Below are 27,115 nucleotides of genomic sequence, written 5' to 3' on the forward strand. Positions count from 1 at the left end.
CGGGTGTGATTTCCTTCAGTGTAGTTAACTTGTTGGCAATCTTTGGGTTGATCTCTTTACCATATATAAATCTCTTAAATCTCTTTTGAAACATGTGGCAGATTGATAGATTTATGGTATTTAGTTCTATCTGTATGTCATCCACTTCGACGCTATTGTTAATACGTAATTGCCTTAAATAGCGTCAGTAATATGATTAGTTACTAATGTATCAGTTAGGGTTATACTTGACACACCTTCGACCTTTGAAGGAGTTTTGCTTTGTTCCATAGCATCCCGAAAATTGCAACGCTTTAAATTTTTCTTCTTGGAGAGTTTTTCATTATTTTAATAATACTTAAAATTTTTTTAATTGTTTTATTAATGTTTGCAGTTTGCTCTGTACCACAAAAATGCATACTATCATATCCATTTTTTGGCTCTTATCATAGAATGTACTAATTTTAGAAAACTTTGATGTGATGGACATAGAACAGTCCACTCTAAATAAACCAAGTCCCCAATTTTAAACTGTTTTTCTTCTTAACCATTTTCGTCCTCAGAAATATGAAATTTTGAAAACTGTAGTACATAAGATGTAACTTTTTTTTTCAATGTTTCCAAAGTGCCTATGCTACTACAATTGTGTAGATATAAGGGCTTAAGTTCATCATTTCATTTCTGTGGATGATCTCTTAAATATTATATTTTAAATTAATAACAGTTAAAGTTTTTTTTCTATATTCAAATTTAAAAATTTGCACCACTAAAATTTATTTTATGCATAGTTGCATTTGAAATATCCCTTAATTTCAGTCTTCGTTTCAATGAAATTAAGGCAATTTTCCTTAATTTCGTTCTAACCTTAAAACTGATTTTTGTATGGAAAAATCAACTTAATTTCTCTGAAATGAAGATGAAATTAAGATTTATGAGAAATGAAGGCGTGTCTGAAGATAACATAAATCATATCTTGCAAAAATTGAAGTTAATTGTCATACGCGTAGCACTAAGTACTACTGAATTATTGTTGTGGATTTGTTGCAGTTCAAATGCTAAATTAATCTTACAAGAATTGAACACCGAACATACATATTCGATGAGAGTATTAAACTGACGCAATCAATATTGTTTATATTTTTGTTCAAATAAAAGTCCCTTCAAATAAAAGTGAAATGAACAATAGAATTTGTATCTGTCTTCATACATAAAATTTTTGGTTATACCTCAAGTGAATTAAATTGTCAAGTATTGCACCTTTGAGCGATTGTAGAAAACCATTAGCACAACCTCATTGCAGCAGTCATGTAGCTGGAGAAACATAGCTACAGACAGAGGAACCTCGTTGAAAACATGTCTATATCTATGAATCAAAGTTTAATTAATCGAGTTCCCCGAGATAATTCACATGTGAATGCATGTGAAACTTCATTTTAAAATCTTGATTCGTAGAGAATAAATTAACCAAAGAGATATTTTAAATATTATATATTTTTTTTTTAACACACTAACACCAAAATTACCTTTGAGGAATGCAAAATGGGCAAATTGTAGACATTGGTCCCCATATTCCAATAGAAACTTGAAACTCCATTTCAGTTATCAAGACAGATATTAGAACACAGAAGGTTTCATATTTAGATAACAAATATATCTAAGCCAAAATTGAAAACACGTGAGTGGGGGAAGAGAGGATGTTACTGCTAGAAATATTTTACACATCCTTTTACTTAATGAATTGTCTTTTTTGTATATTTTTAAATATTTTCAATAGATTTTATTTTATTGAAAGTTACTTTAAAACATATGCAATTTACTAATTCATTTAGAAAGATTTATATATACATATATCATTGCATAGTATGGCAACACTGGTACAACTGACGTGGGATGAGATGACGTGGCATTCAGTAAGTGCCACAGATAGTTACAAGGAAAGAAAAGGACCGATTATTGTGAGTTACTGATTTAATTTGATAATAATTGTATAATTACAACCATTTAGGAATTCTTAGATACTTACTTGTATATGAAATGTTCTTCTGGTTGGTTTATTTTAATTTTGCTCTCAATAAGGTACATACGAGAGAAATATCAAACAAAGTGATTGCTGAATTATAAATCGAGTAAACTATGTAAATGTCAAAGATATTGTATTCGTCAGAATATTCAAATCAAATTAATCTGCAAAGAATTTGACTTGTGCTCAAAAGCGTATTAACTTTTCTAGAGTCGGAAAAATTTGATTTGTTACGGTTATTGTAGTTTTTTCTTTTGAAAATAAAACTTGTTAATAGATAAGTAATTAAAAAACAAGGCGTCATATTAAAAATGTATAATTCTAATTCTAAATGTTTAACATTTTCAGCATTAAAATGGGATATCTCTATGAAATTTTAGCGTGCTTCTGCATTATATTCGTAGTCGTAAGCTATGATAGAACACCAGACATTCTAAGAATGGGAACATTTCTTATTGGATCGACTGTGTTTGTACTTATTTGGATACCTATCATGATCTTCACACCGCGGAATTATCGTAATGCATTGTAAGTTGAAGATTATCTGTATTAGTATTAGTATTAATAAAATATTATTCTTACGTATGTATAATATTATCAATAATTTTAATTAAAATAATTTAAACAATAATAATAGGAACAGTTCGACAACGGTTGCACTCCCTCATTATAAGAAGTAAGTGCAACCATATCATACTGTTGCAAATAAATACCCAAATCACGCAGTATTAGAGATAGCATCCACGTAGTATTACTTTCCAATCCACCACACATATGTTAGACCAGACGTGATAATATTTTCAGTAGGCATCCCATCAAGCTGAAAGTCAAAAAATTTTAAATAAACCTAAAAAAAATATTTTTTTTTGCATATTCTAAAGTGTGTAAATCATATTGCAGTTATGTACCTTAATATATTTATAATACTTTCAAAATAATATATACCCTGAAAGAAGAAAGATCTTAGAGGCATATTGTGCGGAAGAGTAGCTATATTAAAAGTTTTTCGCGACAAACGACACATGGGAAAAATGAAAATAAAATGATCACTACTTGAATTTCGAATTGCACATAATATTTCACTTCTGGATCAATGAAACTCGTCTTTGAACATTTTTGGCTATAAGCTAGTGTAATTGGCCAACATCAAAAAATTGTCAAAATAATCGATTCCACAATTTCAATTGGTAGAAATATCAATTCAACCTAAAAATAATAGATATAATACCAATAGCCGTCAGCTCAGCTGAACAGCATCTAAAAACAAATAATAGATACTCTAAAACAGAAGCATGAAATAATAAAAAATATAAGAAAGTCGTCATAATCAAAGAAGAAACCATAGTAAAAAAGACACTAAACTAATGGTTCTCGACCCGTTTAAATGAATTCCAGAAATTTATGGTGAATCTCTAACTATATATAAAGCAGTAATAAAAATAGTCGTAAAAATAATAGTGATGAATGTAACAAAACTTAGCACTTAGCAACATATCAAAATAATTAATTTAAGAGATATATCCTACGATTAGTAAAATTTGACAGACTCCATACCCAATGAGCCTATAAAATCGTTACCGGAAGCAGGGTAATCATTACTGTTGCACTGGAAACGACTGGACACTGAATAATTATAATAATATAATTATAATGAATAATTATAATAACGAATAATTGGTAATAAAGCTAAAAAGAAAAATAAAACGCTTATCATAAAGTTTCTTCAAACTTGATTAGGAGTAAACTGTGTTTCCATATATAACATTTTGTTAAGTAAATACTAAATACAAAGGTTTTATTAATATTATAATTATAAACTTTTTTTCAATTTTTACAAATAATTTACCTTTCTCACACACTTAGAGGACCGGCTACTTGCTGCAGAGATCTTTGTTGGCTGTTAGGCTTCACAATGGAAGTACGTGGTTTGGAGAATCTAATTACGAAAAGTGGTGCTGTAGTAGTTATGAACCAGCAAAGCGTATTAGATCTTTGTGGTAAGTTTATTTTTGAAACACTATGTGTATGTTATATTGCTATAAATAACCTTTAAAATTGCTCAATTATATTGAATTCAAATTGCAGTTTTGGCTCATTTATGGCCAGTTATTGGACAAGCCACTGTCGTTGCAAAGAGGAAAATGCTATTTATACCCATCTTTGGTTTTGGTGCTTGGCTATGGGGTACAATGTTCACTAATCTTTCAAAAATACCTGATTCGATTGAAATGGTGCAAAAGGAATCGAAAGCAATTAATGCAGGAAAATGTAAGCTTTTGCTATTTCCAGAAGGCACACGTAATTCGGAAGAAACACTTTTACCCTTTAAAGAAGGCGCCTTTCATATTGCAGTGCATAGTCAATGCCCTATCCAACCAGTAGTTATATCAAAATTTGAGTTTTTGGATAGCAAAACGAAAATATTCACGCCTGGACACGCTATTATTCATATCATGCCTCCAATATACACAAAGGGTTACAATATGGATGATCTTGACAGAATTATCAAACAAACAAGATATGTTATGCAGGCCGAGTTTACCAAACTCAGCCAGGAAGCGAAGGATATAAATTCCAAAGATCGATCTCACTTATTTAAATAGTTCAATGTATCAGTTTAATAGTATTAAAAATTAAGAACAACGATTACATACATATTACAACACAAATAAACAATATCAACTACAAGGATTCTATTTATTTATTTAAAAAACTCTACTTTTGAATCACATATCCTTATGATAAAAACTAAGACATCTAAATTTGATGTGAAAGTTGATAAAAGTATATTAAATTTATTACTTTATTTATTAATTTTGGTAAATGAGCATTATTAAGTTATAATATGTTTAGTCATTTTTTAGTTATGTTTAATAATTTTTAGATATTTCACAGTAATGTTTAATTATTGCTTAGTTAGTTTTAATTATTTTTAATTTTTAGTTAAATTTCTTACAGAGGTTTTTTCGAAAAGTAGTGGATTACAACAACAAAATTTTTTTTTTTATATTATTTTATTTAATTGAATTTTTGGCTGACCATACAGCTGTTTCGAGTATTGCCAACTGGCCGTTATTAGTGGTCTTGGATACAATTCTTGTGTTTGGAATAAAGTATTAATGTTGCTGAAAAGCTACTCTTTCTTTATATGGTGGCAAAGAAGCTTTATTTAAAATGTAGAGAGTTTTCGAATAGCAAAGAAAGAAATAAAGGACAAACACAAAAATTTATTTTAATTTTTATTGTAATTTGACTGACCATACAACGCTGTGTCGAGTATTGCCAAGTACTCATCATCAGTGGTCTTTAAAATAAATTTTTGTGTTTGTCCTTTATTTTTGTATTTTATTATTCGTAAATAATTTTTTGAGACTGCAAGTACCAGGAATCGAACTCGTGTCCTGCCTAATTTGAAGCTCAGAGTCAGCGCTCCATAACCAATTGACGCAAAGCCGTACTTGACTTTTATGTTCGCAGATTTTTTTGGAGTTTTGTAAATTTGCTGTGAATGTTTTATTAACAAATTAACTTACTGTGTTTATATTAGAACGAAATCATAAACCAGCTGTAGAATAATTAAAAATTTTATTTTTTTAAATAAAAAATCACTCATTGATTTGTGTTAAGTATTTTAATTATATTTTAGTTTTAATAAGTACACTTGTTGTGTAATAATAATTTTCTTTATAAGAACTGAAATATTTTTAAATGATTAATGCAAATTAACGTGTAATTTTTTATTTATTTTATTCAATTATTTATTTATTGCCGACATAAACCTGATACTAATCAAAAAACTTGTAAAAAGGTCGTAATAACAGTTAAATGAAGTATTTTTCATACTTAAATGAACCTTTTCTAATACATGCAATCAAAAATTAAAAAGTAATTAAAATTTATTTACCTTGTCTGATTAAAATATAATAAATGCTTGTAATGTAACCATTAATGGTAACTTCTTCAAATATAAGTCAGTAAGCAAAAAAAAACACATACATATTTTCTTTGAAGTAATATTATTTTAAACTGAACTGCCAGGTGTGCACTTCAATATTGTTTCTTAACCTGTAAACGGTCCCCTGCAGTTAAACAGAGTGCATTTTAATAAAGATTGAATTGATATTAAAAAACAACTTCAAATTGAAAATCATTCTAATTTATTGATAAAACATTTACCACGAGTTTACCAAGAGTGAATATTTAGTGACAAAGTAACAGCAGCAGGCCTTGGCTCAGTGTGAATTACATAGAGTTCCGCAAAAAATTTCACACCCGCACTGGACTGCAACAATGAAGGTGAGTTGACAATACCGACATCTACAATGGAATAAAGACACAGTAGTGCATCAAAATTATAACTAGGTAGTCTCATGAAACGCATGAATGAAATCCTAAGGATACATGAATGTAAGCATTAGATCAATATATAATGAAGCAAAAATATGCATTTTATTACCGAGTCAAATTAACCTAAGCACAACTTCAGACACTGCTTCTTCCTGCGTACCAAATTTAATTTAACAGCATCAAAAGAATTTTTGAACTCTTAACAGATGCATGTTGAATTTGTTTTTATTTAGCATAAGCTAAGTTTGAAGTGCAGCATTAAAAAGAAATACTTTGCAAAATATTTAAGTGAGGAAAGATAAAACCTTCGTCCTTCTCGCTCTTAACAAATGAGTACTCCTTAACGGAATCAAGTGAGTCGGAAACAATAAAGTTATACTGTGTACTATTGCTTTTGCGAATTTTATAACATATCTAATATATATAACTACGTATGGGCAAAATAATTATAAAATTATACATTTCATTATTCATACTTAGTTATATTGTCTGGTGTGGATACTGTTAGTTGCGATGCGCAATATCCAATTTCCAGGATGTTTAAATACACGACTGCTTTATATACAAATTGTGTTCTAAATTATTTTTAATTTTTAATTTTCAATTTCTTAATTTCCTGAATCAACAAATTTTATTCCTACCAACAGTATTTATTTATTCCTACAGTATTTTAGAAACTCTATGAGATCGTGTTGCTCTTGGATTTGCATTGCGATTCATCCACATCACAAATATTATCATCAAGTGTCGTTTTTTAGTGTCTAGTTCAACATTAAAATTTACACTGAACTTCTTTCAGCACACTGTAGACTTAATTAACACATTAAGATTATAGGTGCGGTAGAAAGTGACTCCTGTCGACTCTGTCATGAGGAGAAAGAAACATCAGAACCTATTCTATGAAACTGTGCAGAGGCGGCAAGACGTACACTCGATTACCTTGGAACTGGAATGTTAGTCCAAAATCAAATAGGTAAAATTAAGCCCAAAAGATTTATCAATAGTCTAAAATTGTTTTAGTTAGGCCCTTAGGCGCACAATAGATCTTTTAAAAATAGCCACTTCCCCATGCCTTCCTCATTTAGCAAGCAATCTCTTCCGCCCAAATGGAAAGAATCCACCTATTTAAGCGGAAACTTCTTCGAGATTGCACCAACTACAAGCGCAAACCGAACGGAAAGCACATCTGCGCCTCAATCCTTCATGACAATGCCAAGATCACTTGTACTGACAAATACCTATTGTCACTCGCCGTAGGCACCTCACCTGGCTCTACGACCTCCCTCCTGACGTCACCATTCCCAATACCTTCTCTAAAGACCATGTGCAAATCTTGAATAGTAATACCTGTCTTTCTTGACTTTGGTCACAAAGTTTACTGCTAATCTTACCCACGTGCTTGTGCTATAACACCTCCTCCCCCCTTTATTTTCGTCCAATCTTATGGACGAGTTATGCCCTTAATCAAAAAATCACTTGTTTGAATTAATGTATAAGAATTCTTGTTGGCATGAATGCTAGTTAATTATAGTACCTCTATTTAGTGATCGTTTTTCTCATTTTTTGGAAAACTTCTAGCATACAAGTTGTTTAACAGCAGTATTGACATATATCTAATAAGAGGCGAACATTTGTTTCGAGGTACCACGAGCGCGTATAAGTTTGGTTGGATTTGGTTTACCATGAAATACCTATAGAGTTAGCTAGAGAGTTTTTTTCTGGTACATTTTTTCCATGTCTTTGCGTAAGGTAGTGCTAAGGTAAAATTGTTGATATTATCCCAGTTGACATTCCCCTTGAAATACTTAACAATATTTAATCACAATATTAATAAAGATCCATGTATTTAAAGAGGTGAAAACACAATATTCAAAAAGATTGACATATTGTTTTATTTTGACGACAATGTTTTACTGAACCACGAAATGAGATAATTTCGTGGTCTAATTTTAAAGCATATATGAGTCACGTCTTTTTGCAAAGCGAATTACCGATTGAATCCAATCAGAAGTGATTGTAGCTTACATTCATATAAAACTACTTCTTCATTATAAGAGTTTATGTATTAGTAATCGGTTAATAGTAGTCATTCAGAAGTTTTCATAACTTCGTTCTCAGTTACGAGGAGGGTTTGATAAGTCAGTGACATTTTGAATTTTGATCAAGTTACGTCATTCAGTTCGTGTTTGATAGCCGTTCAAAGCAGACAACCTCGTGAATTTTTATGAAAATGAAAAAAAGTGAATTTCGTGTGCTGATTAGGCATTGTGGCCAAACTCCACGAATTGGGATACGAACTGCTATCCCATCCAGCATATTCTCCAGATTTAGCCCCCTGCGACTTTTTTTTGCTTCCAAACCTAAAGAAATGGCTGGGCGGTAAGAGATTTGAGTCGAATGAAGAAGTCATTACCGAAACAAACGCGTGTTTTGAGAGCTTTAAGAAAACCTGTTATTTGGAGAGAATAAGAAAATTAGAAAAACGTTGAACTAAATGTATCGAGCTAAAAGGTGATTATGTAAAAAAATAAAATGTTTATTTGAGAAAAAAATTTGTTTTATTCAAAAAGTCACTGACTTATCAAACCACCCTCGTTATATAACAAAATAATTATAGTAATAATGAAAAATCCATTATAGTAATGGTTTCTATGAAAACTTTCGTAGTTAATTTTATATAATACTATTACACTGAAATGAATTAAACAATATGTTATTAAAATTATATAAAGAGGTTTTTTCAAACAGTAGTGAACTACAACAACAAAAATTCATTTTATATTATTTTAATTAATTGAATTTTTGGCTGATCATACAGCTGTTTCGAGTACTGTCAAATACCCATCATCAGTGGTCTTGCAAATAATTCTTGTATTTACTTATTCGTAAATAATTATTTTTGAAACTGCAAGTACCAGTAATCAAACTCAGGTCCTGTCAAATGTGAAGCTCAGAATCAGCGCACCTTGACCAACTGACCCAAAACCATACTTGTCTTTTTATGCTCGCTAAATTTTCTGGAGTTTTGTTGTTTTGCTATGAAAGTTTTTATTAACAAATTTACTTATTGTGTTTATATTAGAACGAAATCATGAACCAGCTCTAGAATAATTGAATTAATTAATTATATTTTTAATTTTAATTGTTAAATTTCAACACTATTCTGTTTGTAGAGGCATTATTTGTTGCATGTTTTGTTCTTTGTTATGTATAGAATCTAATTTAGGACCGTAAAGCCATGCTAATGTTACTCCTCTAGTCGCACGGGCTAAAGTTATACGTTTAATAGGAATATACTCTATGCTCACCTCACATAATCAAAATTTCGAAAAATTTTTAAAATACCTTTGTATTTTAGTGACCACCTTCCATACTTCGCCTCGATGGACGCTGGAACGCAAATCATGCATAGAAAATACATAAAAGTAAGGAATTTAAAAAAGTAACAAAGTTTATAAAATTTAATGCATACCCTAAATATGTGAGGGTGTCGATGTGTCGACAATTTTTAACACTTAAACGCCAAAAACTGAGATCCAATACTGAGGACTGTTGGAGTAAATTTTATTGTTCCGAGGTGGTAGGGATGAAAAACTTTTTGCTAACTCTACAAATATACGAGTGTAAGTACTCTTAAGGAAATACGTGTCACCAAAATAAAAAACAAAAAATGTGAAAAAAGTTTTAATTCAAATTTTTCAACAAACTGTTAAATATTCCATGTATGACCTAAGGATACTTTTTGAATCAAGCGGTAGCATATTCGAATGGATGCAATATTAAGTTGCCAATCCTTGGGACAATATGTGAACTAGCGCATATATGAAAACTTTTATATTTTATTAAATATTTTACTTCGAACTTTCCAAATTGCGTCAAGACAGTATTTTTTTATTGTTCTTTTTCTCTAATAAAATAATCAAAATGTAAAACTGTAGACGAAACTTAAAATTAGTTTTAAAAATACATACGCAATAATCCCGTTCCATGGGAACACGTAACTACATTATTCCAATATAAATGCAAGCTTCAGTTAATATTTATTTGCGATTTATTGTAGTTCAGTTCGTTTTCGTTTACAATTTTAAGACTTTATTCTAAAAATATTCATATAGAAATGCAAATTTGAACTCCAAAATGTAAAAGTAGTTGTACACCGTCAGCTAGGACTCGAATGACGTCCCTTTGTCTATAGTGGATATCCTGCAGAATCTTTTCGCTTTCCTATGGATGATATATAGACTTTTTTGAACCTGTTTTTAAGAACGATTTATTTACATGTCAGCATATTTTTATTCATTAAATAGTTTTTTTATTATTGTTTCAAAAATTCTTATTTTAATACAAAGCTATGACGCTATTCGGCCTATATACCTAGTTCTAATACTCAGTATGCTAGGTCTTTGATTTAGACCTGGTTAACTAAAGAAGCTCTAAATATATTAAAATGTGGATGGTAACTAATGAGCATCTTTAACTATCTAACCATCAACATCACTCTTTTCTGTTAAACATTATAGTCCAGGGTTCTTTATATTATAAATTATATTCCTCGCTCTTCTGTATATAAGCAAAGAACATATCAGAAAAACACTTAATCACATATATTTCACTTTTCTGATATACTTAATAATCACACAGAAAGAACTTTAAGTAAGAGAAGGCAGAAGACAATTTTAATTAGGCCTGTTAATTGGTATCAAATATTAAAGCTGATATACATTGTGACCGAAAAGGTTTCGGAAATTCTCATTTAAAATTCGCGCGCTGTATATTTTTCGATATTTTAAGTTTATGTAGTTTGGCAGCACTGTCCTTAATTACTATGCAAAAAATGAGCGCGATCTGTCAGACAGTTCGTTTACGGCAGCTGTTGAAACCAGTTCACCTCAGTAGTGCGTTGCGAAAAAAACAATGGAAAAAAATATTGAACAAAGAGTTTGCATCAAATTTTGTTTTTCGAACGAAATTTCGTGTGCAGAATCGTTGCGAATGCTACAAAAGGCTTATGGGGAATCAGTTTTATCGAAAACTCAAGTTTATGAGTGGTACAAAGCCTTTCAGGACTGTCGTACGACCGTCGAAGACATGCCGCGTTCTGGACGACCTTCGACCTCTACCACCGACGAAAACATTGAAAAGGCAAAGGAAATCGTGTTCAAAAATCCTCATGTGAGTGTTAGAGAGATAGCACGAGAGCTAGGCATCGGTCGTGAGATGGCTCGTTTGATTTTGGTGGACAATTTGTGTATGCGACGTGTCAACGCCCGGCTTGTTCCGATTCACCTCAATTTGTTCAACATTATCAACGATTTTAAGGCCAAACATTCAATAAATACCATCGAACAGCCACCGTATTCACCTGATCTTGCACCGTGTGACTTTTTCCTGTTTCCCAACCTCAAATTACCACTCAGAGGAACGCGTTTTGAATCCATAGAAGACGTAAAACAGAATTCGCAGAGGGAACTCAAAGCCATACCGGAAAGCGCCTATAAAAAATGTTTTGATGATTGGAAAAACGTTGGCATTTGTGTATCGCTTCTAATGGAGCATATTTTGAAGGAGATAAAATAAATATTGATGAAGATTAAGAATTTTGCGTTTTATTTAAAATTTCCGGAAACTTTTCGGTCACAATGTATATTTGAAGTCACAGCGGTGGACTAAAGTAATAAGTGATAATATAGTAAAGTATATAGTAAAGTAATAAGTCTCATGAAATTGGTATACTTATAAATTGTATTTTAAATCATTTAAAAAAGTTATCATGACAGCAAAATAAACTTACCAGTTTACTGAAGAAAGCATTACAAAGTATCATCTAGTTTCAAGTTATGAAAATCTGTGAAAATAGTATATAATTTCTGTCATCAAAACAGATTAAGAGTACTTCTCTAGATTTAGTTCTAGACTTTGTTCACAAAGCTTTAAAGAGCTTTGTGTAGTCAATAGTAAAAATGGTGCTATAGGACCCTTCTGGCCGCACTAATGGGTTTTACGCGATTTCACGTCAAAAATTTGGGAAATAATATAATAATAATTCATAATTCATACATTATCCATTCATATAATAATGATCAAAGAATTGTTGACAAAAAAAAGTATCAATTATTTAACTCAATTTCTAATTGCTTTTAAGCAAAATGCAAAGTGTCAAAGGATGCTTCTGACTAGAGTTACTTAATGGGTTCGAACTAAAATTTTCTTTCATTTTTGCGAAAATAATATTTTTTTCCAAATTTTTGTTAATATTTTATCAATATTTTTTGAAATGCTGAATTGTTATTCATATAATTCGCACTTGTCGCTCATAAACTTCATCGCAGAGTAAATAATCATCACTACAAATTTGGTTCCACAATTAATACATTTCGGTGGAAAAAGTACTAAGTCTAGAAAATAAATAACATATATACCCCAAACGTTATTACAATACTTCAGTGAAAGTATCACCTTCTCGGCGCATGTAATTCCAAGTAGATGGCTTAGAACTCTGAACGTCGGGAACATCAGAATTGTGAGGCCTCTTTTATTACCGAATGAAAAAAGTAAATTAATTACATTCACTACTTAATTAAATTAAATGAAAATAGATACAAAGTAAGATATGGCTTGCTGTTTTTCAAATCTAGTATTACGATGGTCTTTTTATAAGTTTTCTACAATCATAGTTTATTTCATTTAAAGTAAAATTTTGTACCCCACGTGAATTGCAACATTTAACTCGAAAGTTACCATTTCATACCGGACTTTTAAATCATCTGTTTTATTTCTCAGGTCATTCACGCATTCAATAACATCATGAAATTGCAAAAATATCGTTTTTACTGCTTCGATTCTACTCTCCTATATGTTCCAGAGAGAGATTTTAAGGTCGAATTTAAAAAAAGCAAATAGATTATATTGATAAACTCCATAAACGTTACTGCTGTTGCTGTAAGTGGGCTTAGTGAATAAGGCCTTTCAACCAATTGAGATCCAAAGCTCAAAAGCTCCAAAGCTACAGTGTATGTTACTTCTTATTCTTGCATTTTTGAATTCTTTTGTCAAAAACAAACCATGATATCCATATTTAACACAGTTGCGACAAACACTGAATATCTCTTATTCTCTAATTCACATAATAAGAGACAAACAAAATCATGGCCGCCACTGACTATAAGTTCCTGTCGTCGAAGATCATTTCAAATCATTTCGCGTTCATGGGACGTTTCTTATCAAATAGGTTACGTTAGTTAGGTTAAGTTAAGTGGTGATTCGTATGGTCTCCGTAATACTCGTATTCTAACTTTCTAACTTCTAACTTTCTAACTTCTAACTTGTGTTGATAACTGAACTGCTTGTTGGGATATCAGATGTGTAAAGTACATACCAGATATGGCCAAGTGGTGCATGGTCCACTTCCTTGTGGAACACCAGCTTCTATTGGAAAATTAGTAGAAGTATATGATTTCCATTTGACTTTAAAGCTTCTGTTTTGTAGTTATGATTTTAGAACTGAGTGGACACTTGCAGCGTATCTTATATATGAGCCCATTACTTTATTAAATGCTTGTTTCACATTGAGAAATACCGCGGAACAATATTCACTGAGTTCAAATTCGTGTCTTATTTCATTCGTTATACGATTCCTTTGCTCTACGTTTTTCTTTTAAACTAAACTGGTGGAAGGGTATAAGGTTTTGATAATCCAGGATCAGGGTTTCAGCTTTAAAAGCAGTGCTCTTTCAAAGAGTTTAGCATGGCATAGCAGTAAGCTTATTAATCTGTATGAAGACGTAATCGTAGGATTTATGATGTATAAATAATAATAATGGATGCTTTCCATTCTGTTGGGGAAAAGCCAAATTTAAAAATGGCATTAAAAAGTCTTGTGAAAAAATTTATGGCTAAACGGGGGAAGTTTTTCATCATAATGGGTGAGATGCCTTTTTGCGATCCAATTTGTTGGTAATTATTTGTATAAGAACTTTGGCCGTGATATTTATGTCAATAAATGGTGCATTACATTCACGCTTTCTCGGGACGTGAAGTTTGTGAGCTCTAGTTTGTGTTGGCTTAAGCCGTTTGCATGCCATGGTCAAAATTTTTAAGTACTTATTTATTAGACAAAAACATTTGCATTAATTGGCTTTGCATTTTAACTATCTTGTTAAGAGTAGTTTGCATGACTGACATAAACTGAGTTGATCTCTGGGTGAGAGTGGATATTACCATTTTCAAACTATTGCTTTGAATTGCAGAGACTTGTTACTTGTCAAATTAAACAACATTAGCATATGAAACATCTTGTGTAACAAGCTTAGAAGATAGAGGTTAATGTACTTCAACTACTTTGATGGGGGGTCTTCTTATAATATTATACAAGACTTCTTTCTGCTGAAATAACCTATGCTTCAGTTCTTTATAAATAGGACAGCCTCTGTAGTTTGCAGTGAAAATCACACTTTTACTGCAGTTGCCACACTATTTTGAGTTGATATCATTTAATGTTTTTTTAAGGTATTCGGAACAACGGTGAAGCTCGCCACACGTTACGCACACTCTACGAAGAGTGCAATATGACTTAGTACGACCATACTCTTGACAATTTGTACATTGCACCGGACCATTTCTTTTGTGGGGTTAGACCCTTTCGTTTGAAAACAAATAAGTTACATTTGTTTATTTAAACCAAAAGTGCACGTTTAATTTTTCTCGTTTTATATATAAGATAAAATTGTTTTAAATATCAAAAACTTAAAAAATTTTATATTTAATTCTTTCCTCCTCAAAAATTATATTTGCAATTCGTGTTTGAGATTTGTTATTTGTGATTTGTGGTCTGCAAATAAACATACGAAAACTAGTTAGATAGATTTTCTAATTTCCACATTTAAAATTAGAGTACATTCAATATGTAGAACTTCTTACTTCTTACCTAGTCAAAATGCTCCGTTGATTAATAAAGATTCATCAGGGTTAGTTTGATCATACATAGATATTAGTACAAACGCGTGGGTGTTAGGTCACACGTTCGATTCTGTTTTGAAAATATCCAAACAATTATATTTGGGAATAAAAGAAAATCAAAACTTCAAAACTTCAACTTACCATCATCTGGAATTATCGATATCGGCTGTTATAAGCTTCCATGTAAGATCCTTTAATGTTCGTCAATTAAATAAACCATATGGATTTTGATAATAACTCACAAAACTGAAAAACATATTTAATTCAAAATAATAAAATATCTGATATAAGAACAACTATATAATACAATAAACACCACTTTTTTATGTTTGTATTAATATTTCATTAAAATTGTAATGTAAATGATCATTTTGTCAGGAATTACCTACGATAAATTAGAAGCAATTAATGTTATGAAGAAGTGATTCATTTCGCCAGTTCACAGCTCACAGTTCACTTGAGAATTTTATTAACGTAAACCTTGTAACGGTTAACCTCGTATTTCTGTGCAGCACGGATAGTTCCTTTTAACATCATCGTTTAAGTATGAGTGTTTATTTTTTGTTTGTTTTATCAAATCCAATATGATTATGAGTCCAAGTCTAGTAAAATATTTTTCTATTTAGGTATAGCATTAGAATTTATATCACTTCGATTTGCTTTAGATGTCTCCATTATCTCCATTCGAGTGAGGCGACTCTGGAAAGAGAGTTAAGTTATAGAGTATGTTCTTAATATACTGGTATATATGAATATGTGGGGGTACATATGGGTGATGTGTTACAATTTGTGTGATATGTACTGATATAACAATTATTGTGGATGTAATTTCGTTACATTGTAATTTTTTAATGCAGTTTTGGAATGTTTTTCTTAAATATATTATAAATTCGTTAAGATTCCTATAACTACAAATGTTCTGTAAATATTTTCTAGCTTATTTATGTAAAAATCACATTCCAAATATGCAATGGTTTTTTAAATGAATAAATCCTTAAAATCTCAATTAATAAAAAGGGAATGGTATCCAAAAATATTGCTTTTACAATATCGAAATTACCTTTATGAAAATGATTAAAAATCTTGAAAATACTGAGTTTAGTTAGTTACTTAGTTTCTTGCGTTCTTCGAGTGAATATAACTTTGAAGTTTTTGATGAAAAAGTGTACTATAATTTTTAATTGAGTTAGAGTGTATTAGATGGGCACTACGTATAATCCAATTAAACGCCATCTAAAAACACACTTAACGCTACTACAATTGAAATTTAGATGAAAGTTGAATACTTTCTTTTGGATTTGTTGTTATGAGATCCATTTCTCTTAAGATGGATAACAAAAATTCATCTCACCTAACATGTAACCTATGTAATCCTCTCTGATAATAAAATTCAGGCGGAGTGATTAGAGAAACAGAGTAATTTCCGGCTTCTTCAGAAGTGGTAATTCGACAAGTCAGGTAACTTAGATGGATTTAGTTTAGTCATTGAACATTGAATAATACTAGAAGTAAAAGAACTCATCAATTAATATACGCTATGCATAAGAACAGAGCTTACCATAATGTCCATAGACATTATTATTCATTAGCTTGTAGTGTCCACACAGCTCGTGGTGTATATATTTTAAGTAACTTTCACAATTTTGTACTTATATACTATCAATTTTGAAACATTATGTTGAAAACAAAAAATAAATATAAAATACAATAGAAATATGTTTGGGATATTGATTTTTTTAAATTTTCAAAGCTCACTATATCAAAATTTTTAAAAGTATATGAAAAAAATTATTTCTTGATATTTTTGAGTGCTTTCGAAATATAACCCCTTTAGTAAAATGACCACTTAATAAATATAAGTGATTTCTACATATGTATGTTAATTCAGACATTCAATAAGTCTTCAAGTTTTATAGAAAATAATCATATATATCTAAACACAACAAAACTTGAGAAGAAACACAATTTTTATTGACAGACTGAAACAAAATATTTTTAATATCAATAATTATCCAATAATAACTTATTATAACATTAACTTGCTGAAAAAAAACTCCAAGTAAATTATATATTAAAAACGCATATATTAAAAACGATCCCGGGCCAATACAAATCACTGTGCAGATTGGAGGGCCGCAGAAACAAGTATATACGTCAATGGTTTTTTTTTTGGGAAAACCAATATAGGGTTATAATGTTAAAGTGGATAATGTTAAACTTAATTTTATTTATTTATTCATTTGAATTCATTTCTTTGGAACGCCATAAAAATAAAATATTTTAGTTTTATCAAAATATGAAAAATGTATGATCATTTATGCATTTATGCATCATTGAGATATATAACTCTTATAATCTTGCTATAATATTTAACATCCATTCAAGTAACCGAACTAGCAATTTAGTGTGCCAAAAGTAAACTACGAGTTCTGATTCATTAATAATGAAAGCATTACAAAGCACCACTGGACACATTCGAGTGACCAACTGCGTAAGAATTCCAGTTGTCCAGCGCAATTAAACAGTTGAGCTCTTGAAGATAACAGATATGTTAGGTCAAAGCCAAATAAAAAAACGGATATTGACAATTGTTCAATCTTATATGAAGAACTGCAACGTTACAAGAATCATGAACGAAAAGGAAGAAGTCAGCAGGAAATACATTGCAGGTAGTTGTCCATGACAATGGTCATGTCCTATGACTGAAATGCGGAAGAAGAATGGTGAAAGGTGATATATAATATCATTGAAAAAAATTACAATTTAAAGACAAATAGTTTTAAGTTGATTTGTGACATCCTTACAACTTGAACGTCTCAAATAAAGTGTTTTCATAAAATTAAACAAAGGTTGAAGTAGAATATAAAAGTGTCTATATTTTCCAAAAAACTGCAGTACTATTATTATAATATTTAGATATAATTTTTATAACATACCTTCTGATCAAAAAAGAAGGAGAGGCCTATTTTTGAATTCCCGCGCTTATTTAATCGTCAATTTTTTTTATTTTCACGCTGGCAACACTATTATACACATTCTGTCAAAGTTTAACGCATATCGTACGATTAGTTTTCGATTAGCTTCTATACAAAGAATTTGAAAAATTTTCATGTGGCGATTTTTCCTACCGGGCAACGAATACTTCTGGAATGTCCAAATTTTGTGGAACACTTTTTGTTTGTATAGAGTCTTATGTTAATCACCTAAATCTATGAATTGCCTTCAAAGTACATTCTTTCTGATATCATATACTTATATCAAGATTTTTATAAGTAACGAACACAATTTGTTAAAGTTGATTTCTTGAATTACCTTCAAAGTCCACATCAAATCGGTTTTCATTCTCCTAATTGCATAAAAATGGAGCTTCCGGAGTAGTCCCTTGTGTTTAGAGACTAGTCAGAAATCACAGGATGCATACGGTGAAATAACATCGTAAGTCACTCAAGGCGAATACATATATTGAGGAGTGATGGGTTGAAGTTTTAATAAATTGGTCTCAAAGAATCAATACGGTGTGAAATGGTGCATTATTGTGGTACAAAAACCCATAATTTTCGTCTCTTTTTGTGAATAGCGTAACATAAATGCTGTATACCACTAATTAATATTTTTTAGTAACTGTTTGAACCGGTGAATGGAATTCATTATGCACCATACGACAATAACTAAAAAAAAAACTCTTTTGTTGTGTGATTCCTTGATTGGTTGTGTGATTGCAAGTGGTATCCATAGATCCAAATCTAATTTCTAATTATCTTGCATTTCATCTTATCCTGACCGACAAAAATCGTTGTTGGACAAACTTTAACGCTACACTGTTTTAAAAAAAATTAAGTGCTTTTTGACACCAACTAAAATTCCTTTTCTTTCGGGACCAAAACATACATTGGTTTGCACTGATCCTACAGAAAAAACCGCCTATTTTTGAGTACTAAATCTTTGATTTCGTTGACGTTTTGATGATCACTTGATGTTAATTGCAATCCCATGCGTTTTTTATTTAAGACGATTTGGAACGATTTCATTGGATTGCAATTATATACCACTTTTATATTCAAATTTTAGTCATAACCCAAATTTTTATTTATACCTACATTATCTCTCTATTTATGTATTTACATTTAGTTCATATTCGTGCTCATGTTAAGTGGTTTTTCGAGTTAGTGCATCTGGGCACTTTTACTTTTTTATAGCTGAGGAGTTTCTGCAGAGTCCCACCTATCTCATTGACTAATTTGTGTGTTCCTTATAAGCTTCGTGATTATTCAATGACTGATCTAAGATCTGCGTACCACCCCGTATTGTTAGTGATTATTCTGAGATTAGATAGTGCTAATTAGAGCAACTTGTCGTTTTCGCGAATAGTTTCAGGGCTCTGTCTTTTATGTATTTTTTGACCGGGTATATTCTCAGGTCTCTTAGCATGTCATTTGTGCGGATGTGCAATGGCACTTTGAAGAGTTTTCGGAAAGCCTGTCTTTCAGCAACTAACAGTTTTTGGTTAGTAAAACAAATACTTTGAATGATTAAAATATTTTGGATTTAAAATTGATTTTTATGTGATCAGACTAGTTTATTTTTAAACTAAAAATCAGTTTGTTTCGAAAGTGATCTGAGTGATCCAAGCTTTTTCACATTATCTACGTGACAAACAATGGTTGGTTTATTATTATTATGTTGAGGCTAGTTGAGTCAGTGTGTTTGAGCACTTTCACTCTCTATTAACTTCGCAGTTCGCAGGTTTCTTTATAACCGCTCTCTGCGCCTTGACTAGATTATTATTTATCATTTCATCAGACTAAGCAATAACTGACCTCAGATACGCATACCTTCCCAAGTAGCGTGTAACTATTCTCAGATTCGATAGCGCGGTGTTGGTAAGCCAGTCAGTTTTCGAAAATAAATCAAGGGCTCTGTCCTTTACGTATTTTTTGATCAGATCAATCTTGAGGTCCCTGAGGATGTTATTTGTCGTAATGTACCCGCTAAATAATAAACTATCCAAGTGCACAATTTTGTCCTTAGGATTGCAAGTTTCAGTTGTTCTTGGGGTGGACAGCCTCCATACATAATCAATACGTCTTAATGAATATGGTTTGTTTTTTTCTGTTTTAATGGTTACTCATTGCACATCGCATTACTTTAAGAAAATGAACTGTTTGTCGGAGTTTGTCAAAATGGAGTAAATACTAAGTAAAGAAATTACTTGCAGATATACTTTGTTTCATCAATAATACCCAATGCGTAGATGCGAATAAACATTGCGATATGAGGGAAGGATTCGGATATAAGGATATAGAATGTCCAAGTTGTGTTGCTAAGCAAATATTGTTATTATTGACACTGATTTTAAAAACATGTACCAAAAATACATATATTTTAAAAAATTATAATTTTTACCCGCGTACTTCAACAAATATTTTTATAATCATTCAATTGGCAGTTGGTATGTGCCACATGGCCTAAAGTGCAAATTTATTTACTTCAGAAACCTAATTGATGTAATATAGTAGAATTTTGTTTACATATATCAATTTTTCCCTGAATTCGTACTCACGTACAAGCGATGGTAAGTGCATATATTTCATTTGGAATGACCACATCCAAGCACATAACCACAGAACCACTCAATTTACACAATTTGAGTGCATAAAATAGCAACACTTGAGTTAATGAATTTTATGCCTCCTTCTGATAGTACACGAGTACTCGTATATATAATTAATGGGACCCCCAATAGTTTCAATTATGAAAATAATTATTGAATTTTTTTTGCTTTGAATGCTGGCGACCAAACTTCATGAACGCTTATTTTATAATTTTTATCAAAAAATTATTAATGAGTCTTTTAAAAAGGGTAAATTTTTACGCAAACACAACAATAAAAAATATGTGTTGAGGCTTGAAATGAAATTGAAAATAGGCGTAAAATTGCTTTCCCCATATGCCAAAGCCACTCCAGTGCTTTTTATGGTAATAAATTTTATTATTAATTTAAAATATCTCTGCGATATGACTTTAATGCCATAATGATAAATGCTACCACAAACTTATTTATTAATGATTTCTTTTTTATCTTAATGTATAGTGTGCATTATGGTTTTAAAGTTAATATCTGGATATGCTAAAAAAAAATAAGTGAAATGCCGATTTCAGTAAGTGACTGAAGTGAGAAATATATGACAATATTACGAGAACTAGCTAACAATTTATTTTCCTTATATTTAGAATTTTATCACAGATCTTATTCTACTTTTTGAGAGGGAAGATGGCATATATATAAAAAAAAGAAATTTTAGATACGTTTTAAAATTTCCTAGTCATCGTGATTTCACCATGAATTTCATTCTAAACAGCTTTCTCCACTACTTGCTATGCCGATATAGCCTGATTTTAGGAATATCAAGCTTAAAGTTGTAAATATATTATGTTTATTTTACAAATAATATGTCGAATATGTTGGACAGCTCCAAAATATTCGAGTATTTATATTTTTTGAGCCATAGTCAAGCATACACGAGCCGGTCGAAAATAGTTTCAAAAAAGCTTGAGCAATTCACACAATTAAAGATTAAACTACTATTTAATCAATTTCAGCATATATTTATTTCAACGCAGAAATAAAAATAACATTATAAAAATAAATTCACATTTTTTTTTTGATTTTGGTATCTGATTTATACTTAGTATCGACAGTAGGCAGCTCTTGAAAATTGCTCTCGTCCATATTCACTTACATTGTAATTTCTCACGACTGAAGCAATTACAATAGACCATTCCCTTTCTGAAGTAATGTTCAAAATCATCGTTCCTCTTCACCAATTCCATATAGTTTCCCAAACATTCAAATTCTTCTGGATCGAGCAGATGGGCGCAACATTTCAACTTCAAAGTTCTTGCATGGAAATACTTGAACAAATTTGGCAAGAATTCCATGAAATATCCTAACGGCTTATGAAATTCATCACCAGTTATCAATGGACTCTGAACAGACATGTCTAAACGTGAACATAGTTCCTCGAATTTAAGACATGTCTTTTTCAAATTGTGGATGGAAACCATTAAACGACAACTACAATTAAAATTATAATAAAGACATACATAAAAATATAAATATATTCCAAAAGTATATTTAGAGAATATAATAATAAAAAAATTACATTGAGCTTCGTAAGTTTCCTAGCTTGATGCCATATTCCCGTATAAGCTCATTTGGTAAATTCGCAAACTCATGGCTTAGGTATTCGCAATAAATATCTGAGCTGTTAAGAACGATACTCTATTATTAACTCATTGTTTTCACAAGAAATTTAAAAAAATATCAATATCTACTTTTCAACTTTATGTAAGCGTTCCGTTAATATCACCATCCGATTAACCCAAAATTCCTGTTTTTTCAGTTCTTTGGTATGGAGTTCATAGTGGTTCTTGTACTCATCTTCCAATAAAAGTATTTGATCTAAAATGCTATCTTCTAGCTCAAAGTGCGATTTTAAATAAGTAAGACTGGGATGTGAGCTAGCGTCCATTACTGAAAAATTACTTTTCACAAGTTCTTATAATATTTTGACCCTGAAATAAGAATTGATTTCTGATGTAAAATTAACAACTATTGTTAGTTTATGAGAACTTTTAATGGAAACAGTGATGAAGTCAGTGTAAGAATGTAATGGAACTAAACTCCTTATTTACAATATTATCCACAGATAACACACTGCCCAATCATTTTTTATTGTACATATATTCTGGCTCTTAACATAATCTTGGCTACGTCACTGAACTCATCAATGCGCTGTTGCCAACACTGGGACGAAGCACGATTATACGAATATGCTGAGAGGCGTAATTCAGTCACCTTTCGATTCAGGACGGTAAAGTCTTTTGGACCAAATCTCTATTACACTTAAGTTAATTTATATATTTAACGTACGTATAACTAATTAAACGTTCAAGCAAATATTAATTTATTACAATAAATCGAAATGTGAATATTTTTCAAATATCTCATTAAAGCTAGATTCGTTTATCAAATAATTTATCTCATTTGTCTCAACTTTAGTTTAGGCACAAATTAATTAATTCTAAATAATCCCAACATTTACAGTCCTAAATAATAATTGTAATACACAGAGCTTTTTATGTATTTTAGCATAAACATACTATTGTATTATATATAACTAGATATATATGTTTATGTATACGTTACATCTATATAAAAAAGGTTTCAGAACTTAGGAGGAAAAGATACTTGTTATTTGCCCAAACGAATATTTGACCTGGCACAAAAAAAAGATTCCATAATAAGTAAATATAACTTACGCGAATTTAAGAAGTTAGTATAATCCAAAATTTACAAATCCGTAGCCGCAAAAATTCAAACAGTTCTTGAAAACAAAAAGTCAAAAGCGTTTTTACCTCATATAAAAAATAAATTATTAATTTTGGAGTCTAACCAAAAATATTAAAAGAATTTATTAATTTTAGAAAACTAAAATTTTTTAAAAAATTTCATGTAAACAGATTTGCTCAAAATAATTGAACGAACAAAAAAATATTTACTTTCGAAATTATATATATTTTACAAATGTCAATGGCTCCTATTATTTCTACAATATTAAAAGTATCGTAAATACAATAATTCATTACTTTTCATTAAAGCCATTATCTTAATTAAAATTTTGTAAAATATTATACACATAACTATGAATCCAACATCCTTAATAACACCAATGAAAACTTTCTTCAGTTGCTTAAGTTGTACATATGGACATTTTTACTAATTAACAGACGTTTACACTATTACAATTAACTTACTAGAGAAGTTTTGAACAGTAGTGAACTATAACAAAATTTTTTTTTATATTTTAATTAATTGAATTTTTGGGTGACCTTACAGCTGTTTCGAGTGCTGCCAAATACCCGTTACCCATTACCCAACAATCATTCGTAAATAAGTTTTTGAGACTCAAATTTAGTGGGATACGATTTTATCCCTGAGCACTTGTAGCTCTAAAAAATTATTTACGAATAATTAAATACAGTCAAACTTTACATGTACTCCTTTTATTGATCCAGAACCTTTCTGCGGGGTGACAAATAGCTTCATAAATAACTTATTATGTGAACGGGTGAAACACGATCTACTTGAACACTGGAGAACCCAAACAGGCATGCGACAGTCAAGAAGATGCATTGATGCTGAAGACATCAAAGTAATCCTTGGCCTTATCAGAAACGATATTGAAATCTACTCTGAACTTCTGTAGAACACTGTAGACTTAATTACCACATGAAGATTATAGGTACGGTAGAAAGCGAGTCCTGTCTACTCGGTCATGAGGAAAACATATTCTATGCAACTGCACAGCCGCGGCAAGGTGTAGACTAAACTACCTTGAAAATTGGATCTTTGTCCCAAATCAAATAGGTAAAATTAAGCCCACAGCAATCAGCAATTATAAATAGTCTAGAACTGTTTTAGTTGGGCCATAGTCTATCATTTAATAATAATAATACAGTCAAACTTCCATAACTCGAAGTAGCATTTTACAAAGAAAGATTCGACTTATGGAGACTTTTTAAAATTGTATGTAAATTGCGCTCTAAGTCTTGATGTACTCTATTTAGTTCGAGTTATAGAAAATTCGAGTTATAGAAGTCCGAGTTATGGAAGTTTGACTGTATAACGAATAATTAGTTATTTTTCATTAGTTTCAGAAACAAAATAGTTTCTATTAAGTAAATTAGTCACTACCGCCATAACTGAAATTAAATTCAATATAATAATATCATGCTAATCTATTACTACTTTGCTAGTATTTTTGAAGTCTCTTAAAATTGTTAACTGAATGGAATGTAGTAGGTTGTGCCGATGAAAGATAATAACTCCAATAAACATACACCATTATTATAATTAAAAACCATAATAATAGATCACTCCAAAAAAATTGCTATATTATATAGAATACATATCCTTATGATTATTTCATAATAATAAAAAACTGTGTGCATTTTTGTTGAAAAATATAGTAGTTCCAGAGAATGATTGTAGGAAAAGTGTTTTATATAGTTGCAAGCACTTCAGAGAAGGAAATAAAATCAATCTAAGCTCCACATTTCAGTAAGTAATTGTTTAACATATGCATATGAAGTTGCACCAGTCCCGTTTTGCTGCACTAGATAGTCTTGTTCTAGGTATAATACAATATAGCTTAGAATTTTTGCTGCACTAGATAGTTTTATATGCAGTATATAACAACATAGTGTAGAATAATAATATACATAGTATTGTTGAATTATTACTATACAATACTATTATAATATAGAACTCGTTTTCGATTTTCCGGGTATCCTTACTTGACAACATATTCTCGCAAAGCCAGCTAATTTAAGCAACTTTTTCTACTAGGCAGTTTGTCAATATAACTTTCGGGTTATCTGATTTCAAAGCTTGACATTTTTACATGAAAACGACTAATAGCAAGGACTCGTAGTTTGTATTATCAATGTGAGAATTGTGTTTGCTAGCTGACACTTGAGGGCATGTGTGATTTTTCTTATTACACTATTATTAAATACTGAAAATTTACAAATTTTAGCTTCGACGTGTTGAGAATTAACCTATGTCGCCATATATGTTAGGGTAGAAGAAAAACTTTTTTCGATTAACGAAAAGAATCGTTAATAAATCAACGTGCCTAAGAGATTGAAGCCGCACCTGGTGTAGTACAATAAAGAATAAAAAACAAGCAAAAATTAAGACCCCTCGTATAATTATAACCTAACACGTTTTACATTGTTTTATTATTATATTTCGGTGATTCCCACATTGCAACATAAAACTGCGCAATTAAATACTTATATTCAAGTATAAACAAGAAATTGTGTCTAATCTCTGTATCTACACTAGCTAGACTATGGCAAGATTTCTGCATATTGTCTCACTTTTAGCACATACAAATTTTCGTCCACATTATAAAAATTTTGCTGAATTCTGTCTAGTGTAGACGCCGATTATATTATGTATAATTTTATATATTTTTTGTGAATAAGTTGAAATTTCAGTTTTTTTTATTGACTTAAATGAATAAAAAGCGTTTTCTTTTTACTCACCCCTTGTAATACTTGTATATTGTAAATTTTGAAATATAATTATGTGGATAAGCTTGTCGCAAAATATATTCTTCTTTTTATTCTTTTTATTTTCCAAATGCTTTTAAAAAATAAATGTTTTAAATACAAAAAACGAAAATATCAATTTAAACCAAAAAAATTTGGCTACTAAGTTAAACTATATTCAGGCAGTCAAATTTCCCTAATTTCGTGAAAATGAAATTAAGCTAATTTCGAAAGTGTTCACACTGCCTCAAATTATTGAAATCATGTGTTTTTTGTTTACAAATCGAATGTTAAAAATTTCATGCTACAAACACCATTTGTATCTGCGAAATTTGATTAAAGTTGATTATTATAACTATAAAGGAAGGCATTTAGTAGTTTTATTAGCTTTAGTGGATTTCAGATATATGGATATTATTTTTCACTCTAACCTAGAGTAATAATAACAATTACTAGGTAACGTTTCATGTACATACATTATTGTTGGTGGACGCTGTAATGAAATGCTTGACTTGAAAAAGTAACATAAATAAAAAACCAATACTGCATGATTAGCAAAAAAATCTTTCCTTCTGTTTGGAAAGTAGTGAAAGTTGTAGTAACAACTAACCAAACAAAAATGCTTCAATTGTCAACTCTTATAGACCGATCATCTTATTACCCATCTTATTTAAACTATTCGAAAATCTTCTA

The 27,115-nt window shown here is 30.5% G+C and overlaps 2 protein-coding genes and 1 long non-coding RNA gene across 8 annotated transcripts; 1 reads left to right on the forward strand and 2 right to left on the reverse strand.

Annotated features, from left to right (window-relative positions):
• The first annotated feature begins 1,857 nt into the window (after positions 1-1,857).
• Positions 1,858-4,653, forward strand: LOC119689455 (1-acyl-sn-glycerol-3-phosphate acyltransferase alpha-like). Of its 3 annotated transcripts, none has more exons than XM_038104290.1 (4): positions 1,858-1,934; positions 2,348-2,527; positions 3,863-3,996; positions 4,085-4,653. In XM_038104290.1, exons 2-4 carry the CDS (start codon positions 2,355-2,357, stop codon positions 4,600-4,602), a joined length of 825 nt encoding a protein of 274 aa, XP_037960218.1. In that variant the 5' UTR covers positions 1,858-1,934; positions 2,348-2,354; the 3' UTR covers positions 4,603-4,653. The 3 variants fall into 3 exon arrangements, with proteins under 3 accessions (XP_037960218.1, XP_037960219.1, XP_037960217.1); XM_038104291.1 differs by lacking the exon at positions 1,858-1,934 and adding an exon at positions 2,009-2,114; XM_038104289.1 differs by lacking the exon at positions 1,858-1,934 and adding an exon at positions 2,166-2,280.
• A 10,355-nt stretch (positions 4,654-15,008) lies between these two features.
• Positions 15,009-16,976, reverse strand: LOC119662609. Of its 3 annotated transcripts, none has more exons than XR_005250832.1 (6): positions 16,860-16,976; positions 16,653-16,803; positions 15,691-16,000; positions 15,443-15,547; positions 15,270-15,371; positions 15,009-15,173 (listed from the first exon to the last, which is right to left on the reverse strand). It is a non-coding gene; the product is annotated as an uncharacterized LOC119662609 (long non-coding RNA). The 3 variants fall into 3 exon arrangements; XR_005250830.1 differs by having other exon boundaries at positions 15,687-16,000; XR_005250831.1 differs by having other exon boundaries at positions 15,009-15,194; positions 15,687-16,000.
• Positions 16,977-21,908: 4,932 nt separating this feature from the next.
• Positions 21,909-26,457, reverse strand: LOC119688511. 2 transcript variants are annotated; one of them, XM_038103187.1, is made up of 4 exons: positions 26,417-26,457; positions 22,637-22,876; positions 22,465-22,566; positions 21,909-22,376 (listed from the first exon to the last, which is right to left on the reverse strand). In XM_038103187.1, the coding sequence occupies exons 2-4, from the start codon at positions 22,831-22,833 to the stop codon at positions 22,034-22,036; spliced, it is 642 nt and encodes a 213-aa protein (XP_037959115.1). In that variant the 5' UTR covers positions 22,834-22,876; positions 26,417-26,457; the 3' UTR covers positions 21,909-22,033. The 2 variants fall into 2 exon arrangements, with proteins under 2 accessions (XP_037959115.1, XP_037959116.1); XM_038103188.1 differs by lacking the exon at positions 26,417-26,457 and adding an exon at positions 23,624-23,762.
• Positions 26,458-27,115: the final 658 nt, after the last annotated feature.

Source organism: Teleopsis dalmanni, chromosome X (genome assembly GCF_002237135.1).
Source record: "Teleopsis dalmanni isolate 2A chromosome X, ASM223713v2, whole genome shotgun sequence".
Lineage (NCBI taxonomy): Eukaryota > Metazoa > Arthropoda > Insecta > Diptera > Diopsidae > Teleopsis > Teleopsis dalmanni.